Source organism: Marmota marmota, unplaced genomic scaffold, assembly GCF_001458135.2.
Source record: "Marmota marmota marmota unplaced genomic scaffold, marMar, whole genome shotgun sequence".
In the NCBI taxonomy this organism is placed as follows: Eukaryota; Metazoa; Chordata; class Mammalia; order Rodentia; family Sciuridae; genus Marmota; species Marmota marmota.
This window is the reverse complement of record NW_026000019.1, coordinates 18,535,015-18,554,040: the sequence shown is the minus strand read 5'-3', so window position 1 is coordinate 18,554,040 and position 19,026 is coordinate 18,535,015. Positions and strand designations below refer to the sequence as shown.

General features: G+C 41.3%; 2 protein-coding genes across 3 annotated transcripts in view; one reads left to right on the top strand and one right to left on the bottom strand.

The window, feature by feature from the left end:
- Nucleotides 1–3,011: 3,011 nt before the first annotated feature.
- Ankrd45 (ankyrin repeat domain 45) overlaps nt 3,012–19,026 on the bottom strand; it is a 30,265-nt gene continuing 14,250 nt past the window's right edge. The window contains exons 3-6 of one of the 2 annotated variants that reach the window (XM_015492061.2): nt 15,600–15,767; nt 9,325–9,419; nt 6,690–6,828; nt 3,012–3,585 (exon numbers count right to left, since the gene is read on the bottom strand). In XM_015492061.2, coding sequence (XP_015347547.1) covers nt 3,554–3,585; nt 6,690–6,828; nt 9,325–9,419; nt 15,600–15,767 — 434 coding nt within the window. In that variant the 3' untranslated portion in view covers nt 3,012–3,553. Of the gene's footprint in view, nt 3,586–6,678; nt 6,829–9,324; nt 9,420–15,599; nt 15,768–19,026 lie in introns of both variants that reach the window. The other variant, XM_048810023.1, reaches the window with a different exon arrangement.
- Tex50 (testis expressed 50) lies at nt 12,607–14,591 on the top strand. The gene is made up of 2 exons (XM_048810024.1): nt 12,607–12,936; nt 13,854–14,591. Exons 1-2 carry the CDS (start codon nt 12,610–12,612, stop codon nt 14,067–14,069), a joined length of 543 nt encoding a protein of 180 aa, XP_048665981.1. The 5' UTR covers nt 12,607–12,609; the 3' UTR covers nt 14,070–14,591.

Below are 19,026 nucleotides of genomic sequence, written 5' to 3'. Positions count from 1 at the left end.
TCACATGTTTTAGGTGTTGTTTTGTCAATTTCTCACTTCCAGTTTCCAAAATGTGCATGTTTTATTGCTTACAATAAAAGAACACAAAACTGAGCCTCTTAAAACAACAACTATCATTTATTTAGCTCACAGATCTGCAAGTTGGGCAGGGCTCAGCTGAGAAAGTTGGTCTCTGCTGCATTCAGCATCAGTTCAGTGGCTTGACTGAAGAATCCACTTCCAGGATGACTCTCTTCCATGCCTGGCAAGTTGGGGAAGGTGGCTGGCTGGAGGGGGCTGTGGCCTGGGGCTGGGGCCTGAGGCCTCTGTTCTTTTCCGTGTGGCCCTCTCCACAGGCTGGTTTCTAAGTGCAAGCATCTTAAGAGAACTAAGCCAAAGCCATGTCACCGCTTATGATCTAGCCTTGGAGAGCACATATAATCACTTTCACTGTGGTCACAGGCCTGCCCAGATTCACCAGGAGAGGACAGATACCCCTTCCTCTCACAATCACAAGGCAAGAACAGCACATGAGAAGGGGGAAGGGCCCGTCTTGGAGAGAGCACGGTCCACCACGTATCAGACTGAACACTGAGGCAACTGCCAGTCCTTCACAACTTGGAGCACCATGAGAGCCTAACTAGCAGTCCAACTGCTTCGCTTAGTCTAGAGCAGCAATTCTCAAAGGCTGGACCACACGTCAGTTCTGACTCATAACAGAAGTTCCATTGTACATGGCAAAATGACAACAAGAAATCTAACATAAAGTTCTAAAATAAAGCTTAATTTATTCAATCTAAAGGGTAATCTCCCCAACTTTTCTGATGTTAAATGTGTTTTATTAAATGAAAGTAGTATAGACAGTAGTTGTTTTCTTAATGACATCATATCAATCTCCTCCCCCACCTTTTTTTTTTTTACATTTTTCTGATCAATGAAACACAAAAGTCTAAAGAACCACTATCCAGAATTTATCCTAACAGAATGCCTCTCAAATACTGTGGAGGCTATCTTGAGTTGTTAGTATGTACTCTGAAGTAGTAATTACTCTTGAAGTTCAGGAAAAGACATGCAGCTACCCGGGTAACTGTAACTGAAAGCACAAGGGACTCTAACTCGTCCACAAATCTATCTATACTTCAGCACAACAACAGGCAACAAGAAATACCACCTCTCCAAATAGACAAAAGTTATAGATCTATAGAGATGAATAAATGTTCAGATCCCCACATCAAAGGAATCCTAGAAATGAGACCTAGGAATCCCTTGGTGTCACTGGGTTCACATGCCTGAAAGATAGGACACTCCAGAAAAAACTTAGGAAACAGGTCACAGCAGAAACCAGACTAGAGTCACAATGCTGGATGTGTGTGACCCGTACTGTTGGAGGAGGAGGAGTTGAAATGGAGCACAGGCATAAGCAAGGTATGGAGAAAAGGTCTGGGAGTCATTTATAAAGACAAGAAGCTCCGGAGATGAATGAAGAGCTCATGAGTTCTTCTAAGAAAAAGGTCGTGTTAACGGTGATTTCATTCACCTACTGTTTACTAATTTACAATCTTACAGCTCTTTAGGTATAAGGAAGAACACAGTCTCTCCCTTCAAAAAGCTCTGAATTCACTTGCAGAGATAAAAGTGTGAACAATTGAATAGAACACAGAATGAGGCTACCCGCCTCATTAGCTCCTTATAATATTGGGGACAGGGAGGGTGATGGGGCAGAGAATTACAAATGCTTCACCAGGGGTCAGGACTGAATTCTGAGAGGTTCCCACGGCTGGGCAAGATAAAGAAGAGGAGGTGGTGAAGGGGGTGGAAAGGCAGATTGTAAGAAAGAACAGGAATTGTGATTGGCATAAAGGTGCCGATACAAAGAGTTTTATAAATCGAGCATTAGCAAATCTATCAAAAGCTACAAAAGGTTTAAGGATAAAGACTGAGAAACAAAAAAAAAAAAAAAAGGAAAGAGGAGTTTATTTTATTCTAGGGGGTTTCCAGAAATGCTTCAGTGTTCTTTCAGAATCCCAGAGGTTAGACCCAGGATTCCCTCTACTCCCCAAGAACACGCACCTGGAGAGAGGTGCTGTCCTCAGGATCAAGCTCCGAAAGCAGAGTTAGAACAGAAACAACGAAAATACCCGCCTGCTCTCCCTGGATTATTGCAGTGCTTACAGACACCATGTGGACAGAGTGGAGCAGACAGAGCTCCTCTGTGCTGTTCTGTAAACCCCTGGGAGCCCACCAGAAATGGGGACATCGCCCTGTCTGTCGCTCAAGGAAACTGGAACTGCAGTGCTCATGCATAAAATCATCTCAAATTTTAAAAATTTAGGAGACATTTAAAAGTTATCTCAAAAATCATGGTTGAGAAAATGTTGAGTGGAAAAACATGACCAAATTGCTCATTTATATTCCTTCTTCCTAAAATGGAAAAACTAGCTTTCAGAGCAAGACAAAGAGGAAAAAGTCACAAGAGCAAGGAATAAATGGGATTTTTTTGGTTAACATTTTCTTTTCTATTAAAATTTCCCTGAAGGTCACAAGGAAATAGAAGATTCAGGGGCTTCATTGAATAAAGAAATAAAAAAATAAGAAAAAAAAAAAGATTTTCCAATCTCCAATGGGAAACCAAGTATGACAGTTAAAATCTAGGAAATATAAAACAGAACAGGAGGGATACTGGTGTGGCGTTCCATTATTTCTATGCTGCCGAACCTACAGAATAGGGAGCGCTTCTAAATATAAAACTACACAGATGCGTGTTTATTAATCTAAAAATACAAAGAAGTTAAAGATAAACAGGGATTTTACTCAGAGACTATATCTCACCTTACAGGTGAATTTTAATTTGTAAATAAAAAGTAATACTAAAGGACCCTGATCCAAACAATTTCTATTTCCTTGCTCAAAAATGTCTTCCCATAGATGTTTTTTTTTTTCTTTTGGTACCTGCGGATTGAACCCAGGGGGGTGCTTAACCACTGGGCCAGATCCTCATCCCTTTTTAAAAAAGTATTTTATTTAGAGACAGGGTGTCTCTAAGTTGTTTTAGGGCCTCACTAAGTTGCTGAGGCTGGCTTTGAACTTTCAATCCTCTTGCCTCAGCCTCTGAGCTACTGGGATTACAGGCATGCACCACCATACACGCTAAGATTTCCTTCTGAGAGAGGGAGAACATTTCCCCCCTCTGGGAATAACTATCTTTTTTAGATGGAATTCCCCAGTTGATAAAAATTTCTTGTTTCAGTTATACAGAAAATTATTAAGTTTTCTAAGTGGTTTTCAAAGCCTCCATATGTCTTCGTAAATGATTTCTACCCAGTGAGTTCCTGAAGGAAGGAGCCTTTGAAAGCCGTGGAGCTGAGCTTGCAGGAGAGGGGCGAGGCCAGAGTCTGCAGTCAGCAGGCCCCACAGGGGAATAAAGCAAGGATGACTGAGTTTGTACTCGAGCATTTTTATAAAACCCCATATCCAGTTACTTGACCCAAGTGGCATCCATAGGTTTATCTTTGATACTAGAAATAAAATGTACGTTCCGTAGAAAGCGTGAGCTTGACTTCTCTTCTGACCACGCTTAGGTTACAGATTTGCCACTTTTCACTTGACCTGAAAGGAAGCAGATTTTAAAATTACATTTAATTAGCTGTGGCAGAAAACAGATGAAGCCAGTTTCTTAAAAATGAGCAAGGAGGAAGTCACTAGTTCCCGGCTGGTACCTCAACTGAATACTCTCTCCTCCTTTGTTTTTCAAATATGCAAAGCAGGGAGTCACATTTCCCATATCACTGGCATTAGCCTCCCCAGTTTGGCGGCTGACTAGTCATTTTGCATACTCTGTGAACCTCTCTTGTCTCCATTTCTTCATGTGCAATGAAGACCATTTAGGGGACCCATCAAGATCCCACATTCTATGACATGGAAGTGCTCCTTGGGGGATGTAAACCAGGGGAGAGAGGTGATCCTACTGCAGGGGAGGGTTTGGGCCAGGCCAGGGGCAGTGGTGGAACACGTAGCAATTGAGGTCTAATCCACCCACTCCTGGACTGTACTAGTCTCTGTACTATATTATCCCCTATTTAATTCCTCTCTCTTTACACCAAAGCCTATTTAACAGCACTCCACTGCCCAGAAAATAAAGCCCAAACATCTAAGCTTCCTACAGCAGATACTTTTTAAAATATTTATTTATTTTTTTACTTGTAGATGGACACAATACCTTTATTTTATTTATTTATTTTTATGTGGTGCTGAGGATTGAACCCAGGGCCTCACACTTGCTAGGAGAACCCTCTACTACTGAGCCCCAGCCCCAGCCCCTTCCTACAGCAGTTTTAATAAAATGATCAAGAGTGAACGCTGCAGCCTTGTCTCCTGTTGTCCTGAAGGGATGACACGGAGCAACTGGGCATGGGCTCCCCTCTGCTCCCCTCTGGAGCTTTCCTCCTTGCTGGGCTTCCATTCTGGAAGTCCCTTCATATCCCTCCACCCTGGCTTCAAGGGGACAATTCCTCTTGCTTCGTGATGCTTTCTCTCCAGCTTCGGCTTCTCTGAATACATATAGCACTTACTTCACTTTTTTCAGATGTATGTGTGTTACCTACAAACTAGGGGACATTCCAAAGACTCTGTCTCCCTTCAGGGTCCCAAGGACAGTGCTACCTGAATGCTAACTAGGTGTTAATTAATGACAGTAAGAAATATTCTGCCACATCACCTAGAGGAGGTGCAGGGTCCTGACCTGTTAAAATCCACAACTTTTGATAAACATAAAAAAAATCTTAGGTAAAAGAATGAAACCCCATTTCACACCATGAACAAAAGAAAAACCCACACAAGATGGCTCACAGAACTAAATGTGAAACTAAAACTAAAAACTCTTAGAAGAAAAAGTAGAATTAAATCTTGGTAACCGTGGATTAGGCAACAGTTTTTTAGATATGACACTGAAACCAACAAAAGAAAAAAATAGATAAATTATGCTTCATAAAATTAAGATCTTTCATGCTTTAAAAGATATAGTTAAAAAAATGAAAAGATAATCCTCAGAATTGGAGAAGATATCAGAATCATACTTCTGATAAGGGGTTTGTATCCAAAATATATGAAGAACTCTTACACTAAATAATAAAAAGCCAACTGCAGTGGCTTATGCCTGCAACCCCAGCTACTTGGGAAGCTCAGGCAAGAGAATTGCAAGTTTGAGGCCAGTCAACAACTTAGCAAGGCCCTGTCTCAGAATAAATAATAAAAAGGACTGGGGATGTAGCTTAGTGGTAAAGCACCCCTGGGTTCAATCCTCAGTATCAACAAAAATAAATAAATAATAAAAAGACAGGGGCTGGGGTTGTGGCTCAGCGGTAGAGCACTTGCCTTGCATGTGCGAGGCCCTGGGTTTCATCCTTAGCACCACATAAAAGTAAATAAATAAAATAAAGATATAAAGCAAGTATATGCTAAAAAAAAAAAAAGACAAACCAACTTTAAAATGATGAAGAATTAAACATTTCTCCAGAGGAAAATATACAAAGGGCCAATAAACACACAAAAGATAATTAGTAATTAGGAAAACGCAAATCAGAACTATGGTAAGATACCACTCCTCAAGATGGCTAAAATGTACAAAAAGACCAAGATGGAGAAATTGGAGACTGCTGGTGGGGATGGAAAATGGAACAGTTTGGCAGCTCCTCAAAAGCTCAGACACAGCTACCACGTGACCCAGCAAGTCCACCTCTATTTATATACCAGAGAAAACTGAAAACGTGTGCCCACACAAAAATTCATACATAAAAGCCCACAGCAGCATTATTTTAATAAGAAAAAAGAGTGGAAACTTAAATGTCCATCAACTGATGAATGGATTAAATTTGTATCCATACACAGAATGTTTTCAGTTATAAAAAGGAAAGAAGTACTGACACATGTCCCAACGTGGATGAACCTAAAAAACACACTAAGTGACAGATGTCAGCCACAAAAGGCAACACATAGTTTGTTTCTATTTATGAGATGTTCAGAACAGACAAATCCACAGATATATGGACAGTGGATTAGTGGTTGCCAGGGCTTGGGAGGGAGGGATGGGAAGAGTCTGCCAACGATACAGGGTTTCTTTTGCGGGTAGTAAAATTTGTACTAAAATTAGAGAGTAGTGATAATTATATAGCTTTTTGACTATACTGAAAACCACTGAACTGGACCCTTCAAAAAGTTGACTTTTATGGTAGGAGAATTGTATCTCAATAAAGCTGTTATTGCAAGAATCTCAGGTATGCCTCCACCAAGACCCATACACCACCTTCCCACTCTTGAGCATGGTATTCCCACAGCAGATTTTCCTCCAATACATAATTAAAATGCTAAAAAAACCATTTTTTAAAATTTTAAATTCTGTTACCCTCTCTCCCTTACACATTTGGAAATCACTGGCCAAAATCAAAGGCATAGTAATCACATAAAACTTAATGACGGATGATAGTCATATCAATATTATTATTAGGCATTTCCTATATAAAGAATTCAGTTGTTATTAGTAGTTTTTATTCATAATGATACCAGGAATCATCATGATACTGTGCCATGGATCAGTGCTGGTAAAAAGTTAATGACTACTTAACGGGTTGTTAAAATCACAGCATCTCAGAAATAACAACACTGAACCTAATTCCATCCTTCTTGACAGTCAGCATCACCTTTTACCTCAAACTTACATGGCATAGTCATTTTTACAAGGATGGGAGTCACGATATCTTCCAATAGTTGTTTCTGCTCAAAAAGCTCATCAATGGACGCGTCCGGGTGGGTTTCCAGCCACTTGTTTTTTGCCCGACATGCACCGAGGACAATGTTCTAGGGATAGAAATAGAGACTGTATTTTCCACCTATTTGTTGAAAATCAAACTGTACAGTATCTCTAGGAATCTTTCTTTTTTTCCCTGAAGTACCAGGGATGGAACCAGGCACTTGCTTGAGCTAGGGTCCTCGCTGTGTTCTACCTTGGAGCTACAGTCCCCCCATAGTCTCCCCAAACTAGCACAATCCAGGCCTGTGGTTCTGCGTCTGCGTCGGCTAATGCAGTAGCCATTAAAGATGTCTAGCTGTTGAGCCTAGAAATGTGACTAGTATGACTGAGGAAATGGATTTTAAATTTTGTTTAATTTTAAATCATTCAAATTTAAACAGCAACATGTGGCTTGTGGCTGCTGAGCCGAACAGTGCAGCTCTCACATCGTGGGATAGGAGTTAATGAAACTCACCACCAAGAGGCAAGAAGCCCTGTGCTCTCTCCCTAATTCTCTATTTTCTTTAAGCCCTGTGACAAAGAGAAGTGGTTTGCAAAGGCTAGAAAAGGAGCTGATCTCTCCAATGGTTCACTCGGGGAGGAAGTTCATGACATCCAAGAAAAGCTCCGCCTCACCGGAAACCTCTCTTGACATGCATTGTAAAAACCACCTCACTGCACAATGCAGCAAACTTTTGGTGTCTGACTTAAGACATTTATCATGCCATACCTCATAAATATGAACAATGTGACAAAGAATTCAATTAAAAAGTGAAAACAGAGAAAAATGTTCATTGCACTTCGGTTTGTAATAATACAGGGAACTCAATAAGTGTGAGATGTGTCCTGTCCATACTATAAAGTAGCAACAGATGCAGAAGTGGATTTAGAAAGGTTTCATGAGATATTATTAGGAGCCCAGCATGTCCTCACACCCCTGTAAGCCCAACTAGTAGGGAGACTGAGGCAGGAGGATGGCAAGTTCCAGGCCAGCCTCAGCAACTTAGGGAGACCTTGAGGGCTGGGGATGTGTTTCACTGGTAGAATGCCCCTGGATTCAATCCCCTCTACCCAAAAAAAAAGGGGGGTGGATATTATTAAGAGGAGGAAAAGCAAATTATAGAATAATATGACTAGTATGATCCCATGTTTTAAAACATTTTTTATACACAATACCTTTATTTTATTTATTTATTTTTATGTGGTGCTGAGGACCGAACCCAGTGACTCACATGTGCAAGTCAAGTGCTCTACCACTGAGCCACGACTGCAGCCCCAATGATCCCATTTTTATTTAAAAAAAAAAAATATATATATATATATATATATATATCCCTTATGGATCCCTATTATATATGGACATGCATATGTTTTTATAAGTGAAGAAAAAAATATGATGAAATTAGCACAAAATTATTATGAGATCCACATGGTAGAAGACTGGAAATTGAAGCAAGTGTTTTAGTTGTTTCATTTTTTTTTTTAGTGATTTCTGAGTACACATTTTGTAACTCAGATAACTAAATTTTAAAAAATTGATAAACTGACTTTTCTAATTGCTAACAAAGCACTATTCCTTTGTGCCAAGAAAGTTTTGTTTTGCGGATCTAATAGCTCCAGAAGCTATTCCAATAGAATTTTTCCTTTATGTTGTTTGTTTCACAAGAGATTCTGTAGAGTGTTTTATAAGATTCAAGTGCAATGTGTAACTTATCAAGTTCTCAGAATTGCTGATGTCTTCTTAGCAATGGCTAATTCTTTTTCATATAAATTGTGTCAGAGAAAATTAAATAAATTATGTCAGAGCATCCTGCACAGAAATGCATGAGGTAATTTGAAACCAAAATGTATTTCTGATACCTTGAACATATATTTAATACACATCCAAATCAATAAACTAGTTCACAGACAGTACTTAAATATAGCAAGGTGGCAGGCTGGCTCCATAGTTAGCTACCTTCCTATCTATGTATCTTTTTTCCCCATTATGGAAAATTTGATACACTAAAAAATATGTAATGTATATGTGCATATGCATATATGTTAAAATGTATGATATACATCTAAGTTTTGAAGGAAAATAATGAAATGAACATCATTGGACCCCAAGGCTGCACCAGAACAGAGCCCTACCAGTACGACAAGCCCAGCTTTGCTTCCTGCCCCCCCACCCCGGGAGAGAAACACCATCTTTGCTCATCCTTTTGTTTGCTTAAAAAAAAAAAAAAGTTTTGCCCCCATATGTAGGCATTCCTTTATAAATATCTTTGGTCTATGGTGAGTGGTTTCCACTCAACATTTCTGACCTTCATCCAAGCTGTCAGGGGTGAAATTTAGCACATCTCTGTGTCACTGTTCAACATGACTTCATTCCATTTTATTCAGTCTGTCCCTTGTCCCCAGTTTATGAAGGTCAGAAGCAAAGGAGGCTTCTCTCCGCCTTCTTTCCCCTTTCCCTTCACCCTCCTCCCTCCCTCCCGGTCTCTACAGCATTAGTGTGTGAATTAAGATGTGAGGCAAAATTCTCAGAATTTTCAGAACAAGAAACAATCACAGTACCGTACCTTGTCTTCCTTAAGAAGCTTCCCTGGTCCCTTTTCTGGGTCTGTAATTGTTAAAGTAACCTTTGTCATGTATTTTTTCAGAGCCAGCCTTGCATCTGAAAGACAGTAAGAGCAGGGTGTCAATCCAGCTAATTGGGAGGCTGAGAGCCTGGAGAATTTAGTGAGACCCTATCTCAAAATAAAAAGGGCTGGGTTGTGGCTTAGTAGTACCTCTGGGTTCAATCACAGGTACCAATATATACACACACACACACACACACATACATACATATACATACATATATATATATATATACACACATATGTATATATGCTTAACTGACATATATATATATATATATATATATATATATATAACTTTTCATAAAGTATATTACTTATCTTAATTTTGTAAAAATTGTGTGTCCAATATTTGTTGTGGTTTTTGGAGCACTCAGTGTCTTCCTAAAATTATGCTAAGTTTTTTAAAAAACAAAAGAAATATAAAACATAAAACTGATTCCAAAGAGAATATATCTATTAAAATTTCTCTTCTGGCAAAAGTAACAACAAAAAAATATTTCCGTCACTTGCTTTACTCCTCTAGATCCCCCCCACAAAAATTCAAAACTAGCTTTTCTCTTAAAAAAAAAAAAAACTACATTCACTATAGTGCCCATAGCAATGTTATCACAGCATTTGCAAGACCTGTTTAAATAAAGTTATATTTCTTTGCTGAGATAAATAAAAGAGTCAAATAAATCAAGGATTTATCATATTCTCAGCTGAAACCACTGAACACTGTAAATTAGATTAGTCCCAGATTAATTTAAATGCTGATGTGTCCGTCTTCTGTGCTGCTACATAAAACCACCACATATTGGGTGGCGTGAAGTGACACAGACTCTTCCCCTTACACTTCTAGAGGCAGCAACCGGAGCTTGGGTCCACTGGTCTAAAGCCAACCTGTTGGCTTGTGACCCCTTAATCTGTCTTCAATTACACCACCTGACCCCAACTTCCACCGTCAAATTACTTTCTCTTCTATGTCAGTCTCCCTCTGCCTTTCAGTTATAAGGCCACCATGATTAGATTTCAATCCCTCCTGTATAATCCAGGATAATCTGCCCATTTTAAGATTCTTAACTCGAGGACCTGCAAAACCCCCTCCTCCAGAGGAGGCTGTAGCCACAAACTCCAGGGATTAGGCCCTGGATATCTGTGGTACCCATCATTGAGCCTTCCCTCTTGCTCCCTCAGAAGTCACATCCCACATCCAAAATACATTCCCACCCGTCCAACATCCCTATAAATGATGACAACATCAACTCTATCCCAATCCTTATCTAAATAGCACAACTCAAAACTCTCAAACCCCAGACTCCAAATCATCGAAACAAAGTATGAGTGAGATTTGTATGATCCATCCTAAGGCAGAACTCCTCTCTGTCTGTGGACCTGTCAAACTAGAAAACTAGTTACCTTCTTCCAAACTGTAAGGGGGGATAGGCAGAGACTAAGGCATATACACTGCCGTTCAGAAATGAGCAGAGAGAGGGAAGAAAGGCATCACCAATCCCAAGCAATTTTGAAACGCACAGGGAAAATTCCACTTGGTTTTAAGGCATGGGGATAATCCTCTGTGATTTAAGACTGCCCTCTGGGCCTGAGGTTCTACCCACTCACTAATCCTTCCTTTTTCACAAAAAAAAAAAATTGCATGTGCTTGCAGCTAAATACCTCTATTAGTCTATTTCTTTAGAATTTTGGGAGAACAGTAACTTTATTACTTTGTCCTCTCTTTGCCCCTTTGTCTTAGCTGGAGTTTCTGCTGGTGTAACATTTTCAAAAACCTGTGAGTCTCCCAGCATGTCTCAGAGATTCAGTCTATGAGATGAGACTCCTCCACAGATGTTTCATGGAGAATCTCATTTCTACCCCTGACTTCTGCAGAGATGGCTGGGAGGATCCACAATTCACACTCCTATTCTCAAACATACTTCTTGACAGTGGCTTTCTTAAGTTCAAAACCTGTGTTAGTCAGCTTTCTGTTACATAATAAGAGAGCTGAGATAGTCAACTTATAAAGAGGGAAGGTCTGGCTTGGCTCGAAGTTCCAAAGGTTTCAGGCCACAGTCACTTAGGCAGCAAGGAATGGGTGGAGCAAAGCCATTGACCTTGTGGCCAGGAGCAAACACGCAGAGAAGAAGGGGCTGTGGCCCTGCTACCACCTACGAGGGTACACTCCAGTGACCCAAGCTCTCCCATTAGTCCCCACCCTTAAGTTTCCACCAATTCCCAATAGCACCAAGCTGGGAACCAAGCCTTGAACACAGGCCTTTGGGGGACACTTTCCAAATGACAGCAGTACCTTTTGCAATCTGGATTGGCTGGGAATTTCCCAAACCATCAAGCCCTGTTTCCTTTGTGCTTAATAGTTGTTCCTTCAGTTTATCTCTTTCCTTTCACATTTTAGTACAGAATGCCTGGGCTCAATCCCCAGTACCGCAATAAATAAATAAATACATTTATTTCCTGGTAATTCTGAGATGTCCTCTCTGCCTGGCCACCTACCAAAATTCTACTCATTCCTCAAGGCCCCCTCAAATAACACTCTTGTGAAATTTCCTAATTGTCCCAGGTAGAGCTCATTGCTTCCTCAATGCTGCCTGTTATAGTTTTATGTAGCTCTCTTCTTACTGTCTCTGAAATCATCTTGGTTTTCCTCTTACTTATAGACCATTCGCTCCATAAAGGCAAGGACTGAAGGCCACCATTTTGTCACATGCCCACTTCCTTGCCACCTTATCTCTATCCACATGCCATGCCATCTCCCTTGCCCCTTACCCACAGCCTGACAACACCAAGGGAATATGAGGGACTCATTCCAAGGAGATTTTATTAATATGCTGACATTGTTGTTGAATTTACTAATCAGCAAAATATTAGTAAATTCTTTATCTTTAAGAAAATTGAAGAAGCTCAAACCATTCTAGCCAAAAGCAACAAGAGGTAATTCTAAGAAACCTCAGGGGATTGGTCAAGTGACACCTCTCGGTTCCAGAGCCCTTCTTTATGACATCACCGAGCTTACCCCTGCATCATCAAGCTTTTCCCTGGTATCACCGTGACTGACCAACGATGGCACAGTGACCATTGCTGCATCTTGCCCACTGTATTTTGCTGACCAACAAGATTTTCTGAAATGCTTCAACTGAAGCATCCTACTAACCAATACTCAGGGCACATTCTGCTCTGTCTTTGATCAATTTTTTAGCTACAAATTTTTCTCCCAAGTGAGAAAGAATGGCGTCTAATGGAGGAGTATCCCTGGTTCTTTTTCTGTTGCTTACCTGCTTCTGCAGGGAGAGTGTCTGCATTTGTGATGGAACAATCTGGACAAAGGTTGGATGGGAGATTTTTCCAGAAGAAGTGCACTATCTGAAAGTTAAGCCTTCTCCCTCTCACTGTCTACCCTACCCTCTGGACAGACTGTGCTGCAGCTTCGCTAACATGGATCTACTTCAGAGTTGTTTGCACCTCATTTACATCATAGCACAAGCTCTCATTGTAATCCTGTCCATCTTATCTGGGCATTATCTGTGGATAAAATGGAAGAAACACCAAAAAAAGGTGAATTCATGATATAAATGGTAACAGTCACAGCATCTCAGAGTTTAGAACATAAGGTCAGCCATTTCTGTAAAGAAGGGTTATTCCTTTTTGCCACCTGCCCCTCCCGCTCCTCCCCAGCATCCTGCAGAGTGACTTGCTGGTACTAGGTGCTCAACAAGTATGTAATGAATAGAAGGGCCTTAAAATCACCTGGCCCAGCCCTTCTGTTTCAAGTCTCAAAGCACAGCAGAAACACAGGGTGTCACCGCGGGAGAAAGGGGCACCGTCTGTCTGGGCTCTGTTCGCTCCTCCCTGGCTGCCCTGTAAAACCAAGGGTCTGGAACAACAGATCTCTTGGATGACAGTGATCTATATAAAAAGCTAAGTAAGAAAGTCGGCATGTACTTTTAAAATGGACTGTAAATTCATTTCTAATGTTAGGATGGCTTTCTGGGGAACAGAGCTCCTTAACTAATTCACTGCTTTGCCAGCAGATGACACCACAGTTTGAGACAATCTTAAAGACTCACTGGCCAAGCCCAGACAACAGACACCAACCAGAAAACCCCCTGATCTTCAGGAAAACTTAGACATCTACAAGTGTTACCCTATTTTAAAAATGCCTTTGATTTTATGGTCTTGCATGTTTAGGAAGGAAAACATTCTGCTAATATTGAAATAATTCCTCCCAGCAGAGTGCTCTAACACAGACAGCACTAGTTACAGGCTGACAGTGATCGAGGTCATGCTAGTCCGATACCGTGTGTGTATATAAATGAGCATTTCTTCTGCATTTATACTTTTCTTCTAGAGTAAGTTTTCTTTTATGTAAATAATGGATTGTGTATTTTAATAGAATTTAAGCTTATATGTTCAGAATATGAATTAAATTCAAACTAAGATGCAATCTATGTCATTCGCTTCTCTCCTTTCAGCTGAAAAAGCAAGCCTCCTTAGATAAATCTGGCAATGCTCTAGAAAGCCCATCCATCTATGACATTGACCAAATACTCTGCAGACTGCTGGCCACCACGTCAACGATGACCAAGTACCTGAAGCAGGTGTCCCACCATTCTTCCTCTAAGAAAGTTAAGCACCACGAATTAAAGAGGAAGGGAGGAGGAGGAGGAGGAGGAGCCAGAGGACACTAAACACGCACACATGCAAATATAGCTCAGTCAAATATGGAGATTGCAAAGGAATCTGTTGAGAGGAACTTATCTAAGGTTCTTTAGGAGCCTCAACCTTTTTTTTTTTTTTTTTTTGCCACAATTATTGCTGAAACCAAAGATGTCTGGATTTCCATTCAACTAAGACAGAATCCATACTTACTAAAGTGCTCCCAGAACCTAATGAGAGCAGCTTGGCCTGGCACTCAGGGTATGCTCTGGCTGTGGCTGCGGCAGCAGCATTTTCCAAGCGTTGACCACATGACAGGTATTGTGCTCGGTGCTCTGCACCACCTCATTTCACTCTCAAACCCTCGAGAAAACACTGCCATTGCCCCTTTTTCAGAAAGGGAAACTGAGGTATAGAGAACTGAAGTAACTTGTCCAAGGTCACGGAGGTTTTGGGTGGAGACTCCAGAGGCCTTGTAGTTAACCCTTCCGTTATTCTACCTGTGCTACAGCCTACCTGTGCCAACTATGACCGGCTGCTCCAGTAAAGCGACCTTCCCCCTGACCCCCACACACCACCTTCATTCCGAGTCATCTTTGCTCATGCTCCTTCCCTTTTATTGTGCCTTCAAATCCCACCCATCCCCCAAGGCCCAGCTCAGCCCCAATAGGTTGACCTCATCCTCTCCGACAGCCCCATGGCATGGACTACCTGCTCTGCCCGCCCTCATCATGATCTTCCTGCTGTAGTTACGTAACCGTTGGCTGTGTTTATCCAACAAATATCCAGAAGCGGGAACCAGTTGTACCCACAAGAAGACTGGCATATGGAATAGTGCGCATTGAATAAATGCTTGCTAAAAACCTGAATGCAGGGCAAAATGCGTGCTGTGGGTTCCGTAAGTACTAGGTTTTTAAGCCGATGTTTGCACACATACAAAGTTATGCGGGCATATTTTCCTAAAACTTCTTTCAGCTATATCTATATGGCCGTAGCACGTAGCTTTCTGAACTTTGTATTGAAGTCTGCAATACGCAAACAAAAAAGTGACAAATTATAAGTATACAGCTCAATAAATTTTCACAACCTGCATCCAAATTAAGAAAAAGACACTACATCCCAGAAATCCTCCATGCCCTCAGGGTAACTATTATTCTGATTACTAACACCATAGATCAACTTTACCCAAACAAATATTTTCTTAATTATAAAATTTTTTATCTGGGAAATTGAACATATTATTAAAATATGCTAATCTTTAAACAATTAAGGAATCATCTACTTTGCCTGAGTAAGAAAACAGCCTTGAACATGTTGTATGCATAGGCTTATAGAAAATAAGTTGTTAAATCGTTATCAGCTGGTAAGTCCACAATTTCCAATACATACAGCTCCTACTAAGTGCAATAGGTTAGGCCAATAGTGAAACAGAAAAGAAGATTTCATGTTATTGCCAAAAGTTACTGTGGAGGTACCTACAATAAAACATCCAGATGGAGGGTGAAGATGCTAACTGTCCCCGTCCCTCAGATCAATCTGTTTCCACTGTGGAGCTTCCTCACCTGCCAGGTCCAGAAACTCAACACACTCAGTCTGGGAATACCGAGCGGCAACATCCCGAGCTCTTTCGTCGTTGTAGTTTAAAGCTTCTATGTCAACATCCAGCTCCACTAGTGCTTTCAAAGTTTCCAGACGACCCCAGGCTGCAGCACAGTGTAGCAGTGTGTACCCTGTCAGACAGAATGAAGATGGTCAGGTCAAACAGACTATGGACAAGTCCCCAACTTAGGATGGTTTGACACAATGTTTTGACTTTAAGATGGCGGGAAAGCTGTATTTGTTCAGTGGAAACCATACTTGGAATTTTGATCTATGATCTTTCCCAAGGCTAGCAATGGGCATCCAATACTCTTGTGATGCTGGAAAGCAACAGTGAGCCCCAGCTCCCAGCAGCCTGCAACCAGGCACTCTCCAGTGTACGCTGTTGATGAGCTGTGAATAGGTCGAATATGTTAAATGCCTTCTCCTTATACAGTATTTTACAATAAGTCTATTGGTCATGACTCCATCATAAGTCAAAGCACATCTGTATATTTTAGGCTATTCTTTTTTGCAGTAGAATATCATAATCACAAGTATTAAACAATTACTATGGGCCAGGTACTAAGTACTTTACATATGGTGAACTCATTTAATTTCATAAAAATTTGATGGTGTCAGAATTATTGTAATTCTCTTCTTACAGATAAGGAAACTAAAGTCCAGAGAAGTTAAGAGACTTGTCAGAGGGACACAACCCGTAAACGATGGACACAAGGCACTGACACAGGCAGCCTGAGGCCTGAGCTCTGACACAGCATCTGAAGAAGATAACTTCCCCAGTAATTGTCTATTTGGAAGAACTGAATCTCCTAAGTTAAGGAATTTTCATAGAATTCAAAGTACTCTAGCACTACTGATAACAGCGTCACACAAATTGCCACAACTGTGTGTGCTTTGGTTTAGAAATAAATAATTTGTATTAAAGCTAAAATTATGACTTACTAAATTAGAAAGTGATTTCTTAAGTCCTACGGAGGTGACCACCAGGAGGAATGAATTGTAAAGGGGGTGCTTCCTTACGACTTTTTCAGACTGTTTGTTTTTGAAAATAAAAGTTCACTGTTTTAACTTACTGTTTTGAGAGCCCCCAGCAGCAGAGCAACTGGCAACCAGGCCCCAGCAGGAAATGACGAGGAACTGAAGGCTGGTGTGCCTTTCACAGGACACTGCTTTCCCTGGTGGACAGCCTAAAGCCGTGACCAATCCATGACCCAGAGTCCCTCACATCTGAAGCGTGTTTACACTGGCATATGTCCTGTGGCTCTTGTGTGACGTTTCAGCCTATGCCTGCCTGACCATCACTCTGGCACTAGGACCCTGACCTCGCGTCCTCCTCAGTGGCCCCAGGAAAACTCCAGGGAAGCCCCAGGTTCCTCAGATGGAAGGAGCAAGATCAACGCACCTCCACGTTGGGGCACATGTTCAGGACTCTGACTCTCAGGCTCTGGCAAGAAGGGTGTAATGAGTCAGAGGACAGCCCTCTGTGCCCAAGTCACACAAGGCAGGAATAAAGAGGCAGAGAGAGAGTATATAGGGACACAGGACGAAACTTCACATTTGTGGGCAAATGCTGGGCGGTTCACTGAAAAGACACAGTGAGAGTGGGGAGCGCACTGTGCTAGACAGGAGAGACGCATCTAAGTTCTTACTCTGGCCTCCAGCTCAAGCCATTTGGATGTGGAGCTGGTGTGGAAAGTGAATGAACCCTGCTTCTGGTACCAGAAAGTTAAACGTAGGTTCACAGTGAAGGCTGAGGCAACATGAAAGCATAACAATCCATTACATTGACCTGGATAAGGACACACAACTCCCTTGACTATATACTGTACACCACAAGAAGAACTAAGCCGCAGGATGAACCATGTGTTGACTCTATTGAGTGCCAGTCACTCTTCTTTCACTTAATCCATAACACTGTGAGGTGGGTAGTATCAGCCCATCAAGGGGCCCAGTACAAAGCCAAAGTCAGAGAGTCCATACCTTCCCCAGAGCCACACTAACCAAAGCAAGATTAAAACCCGAGGCTATTATCAGATGGAAGGTTTATAAGGGGCAGGAGACAACACCCAAATATTTGCCTCCGGTTCCGGAAGTTTCTTGACTCCTGATTTGCCACATTCCCATACTCATGGGACTATTTTAGACCAAGTGATGAACTGTCATAACCAGAAAGGATAATAGAGTTTATAAGAAATCCAAAGGAGATAAAATGAACTACATGAGGATCAGCCAAAATAGGAATCATCTCCACTTTTTGGCACAACATTTTTTTTTTAATATCAAGTGAGAAAGATTAAGATACTACCAGAAACTCACCCAAGAATTTTATTATGTCTTTATTCCTGTCTTAGTCGGTCACAGAATGCCACACACTGGTCATTTATAATGAACAGAAGGTGTTTCCTCCCAGTGGAAACTGAGAAGTCCACTATCAGGGCCTAGCATTCAGATGCAGGCTTTCTTGCTGGTCCCTCACAGTGTAGGAGGCAGAAGAGCAAGAAGAGTGACTCCACTCCCACGCACCTTGGCACAGTGTCACTAATCCACTCACGAGGGCTCCTTGTGACCTAAACACCTCCCCAAAGGGCACGCCTCCCAACACTGTTGACCATTAAGTTTTCAACAAATAAATTGGAGGAACACATCTGTCCACAGCACCTTCTAAAAGGGGCGGGTGCAAGAACTACCCAAATATCACCATTATTACTGCCTCCTGCCTAAAGTTGGAAGTCTTCCATCAGCTGAATGGTTTGGGTCCCTGGACTGCTGGGGAGAAAGACCTTACGTACAGGCCAGACACTGCTAACACGGCTGAGGCCATTCCAAATGGGGAAATATTCTCCCCACATTGAGTCCCTCTGGGCTGAAGTAATAGCCCAGTGCTGACATCTAATCAGAATGCTCTTAAGTTCACCTGCGACCCTATAAGGGTGGGATGGGGGTATTTTCTATTTTTTTTTTCTTTTTTTTTTTAATTTATTTTTTTATTGGTTGTTCAAAACATTATAAAGCTATTGACATATCATATTTCATACAATAGATTCAAGTTGGTTATGAACTCCCAATTTTACCCCAAATACAGATTGCAGAATCACATCGGTTACACATCCACATTTTTACATAATGCCCTATTAGTAACTGTTGTATTCTGCTACCTTTCCTATCCTCTACTATCCCCCCTCCCTCCCCTCCCATCTTCTCTCACTACCCCATCCACTGTAATTCATTTCTCTCCTTGTTTATTTTCCCATTCCCCTCACAACCTCTTATATGTAATTTTGTATAACAATGAGGGTCTCCCTCCATTACCATGCAATTTCCCTTTTCTCTCCCTTTCCCTCCCACCTCATGTCTCTGTTTAATGTTAATCTTTTCTCCTGCCTCTTC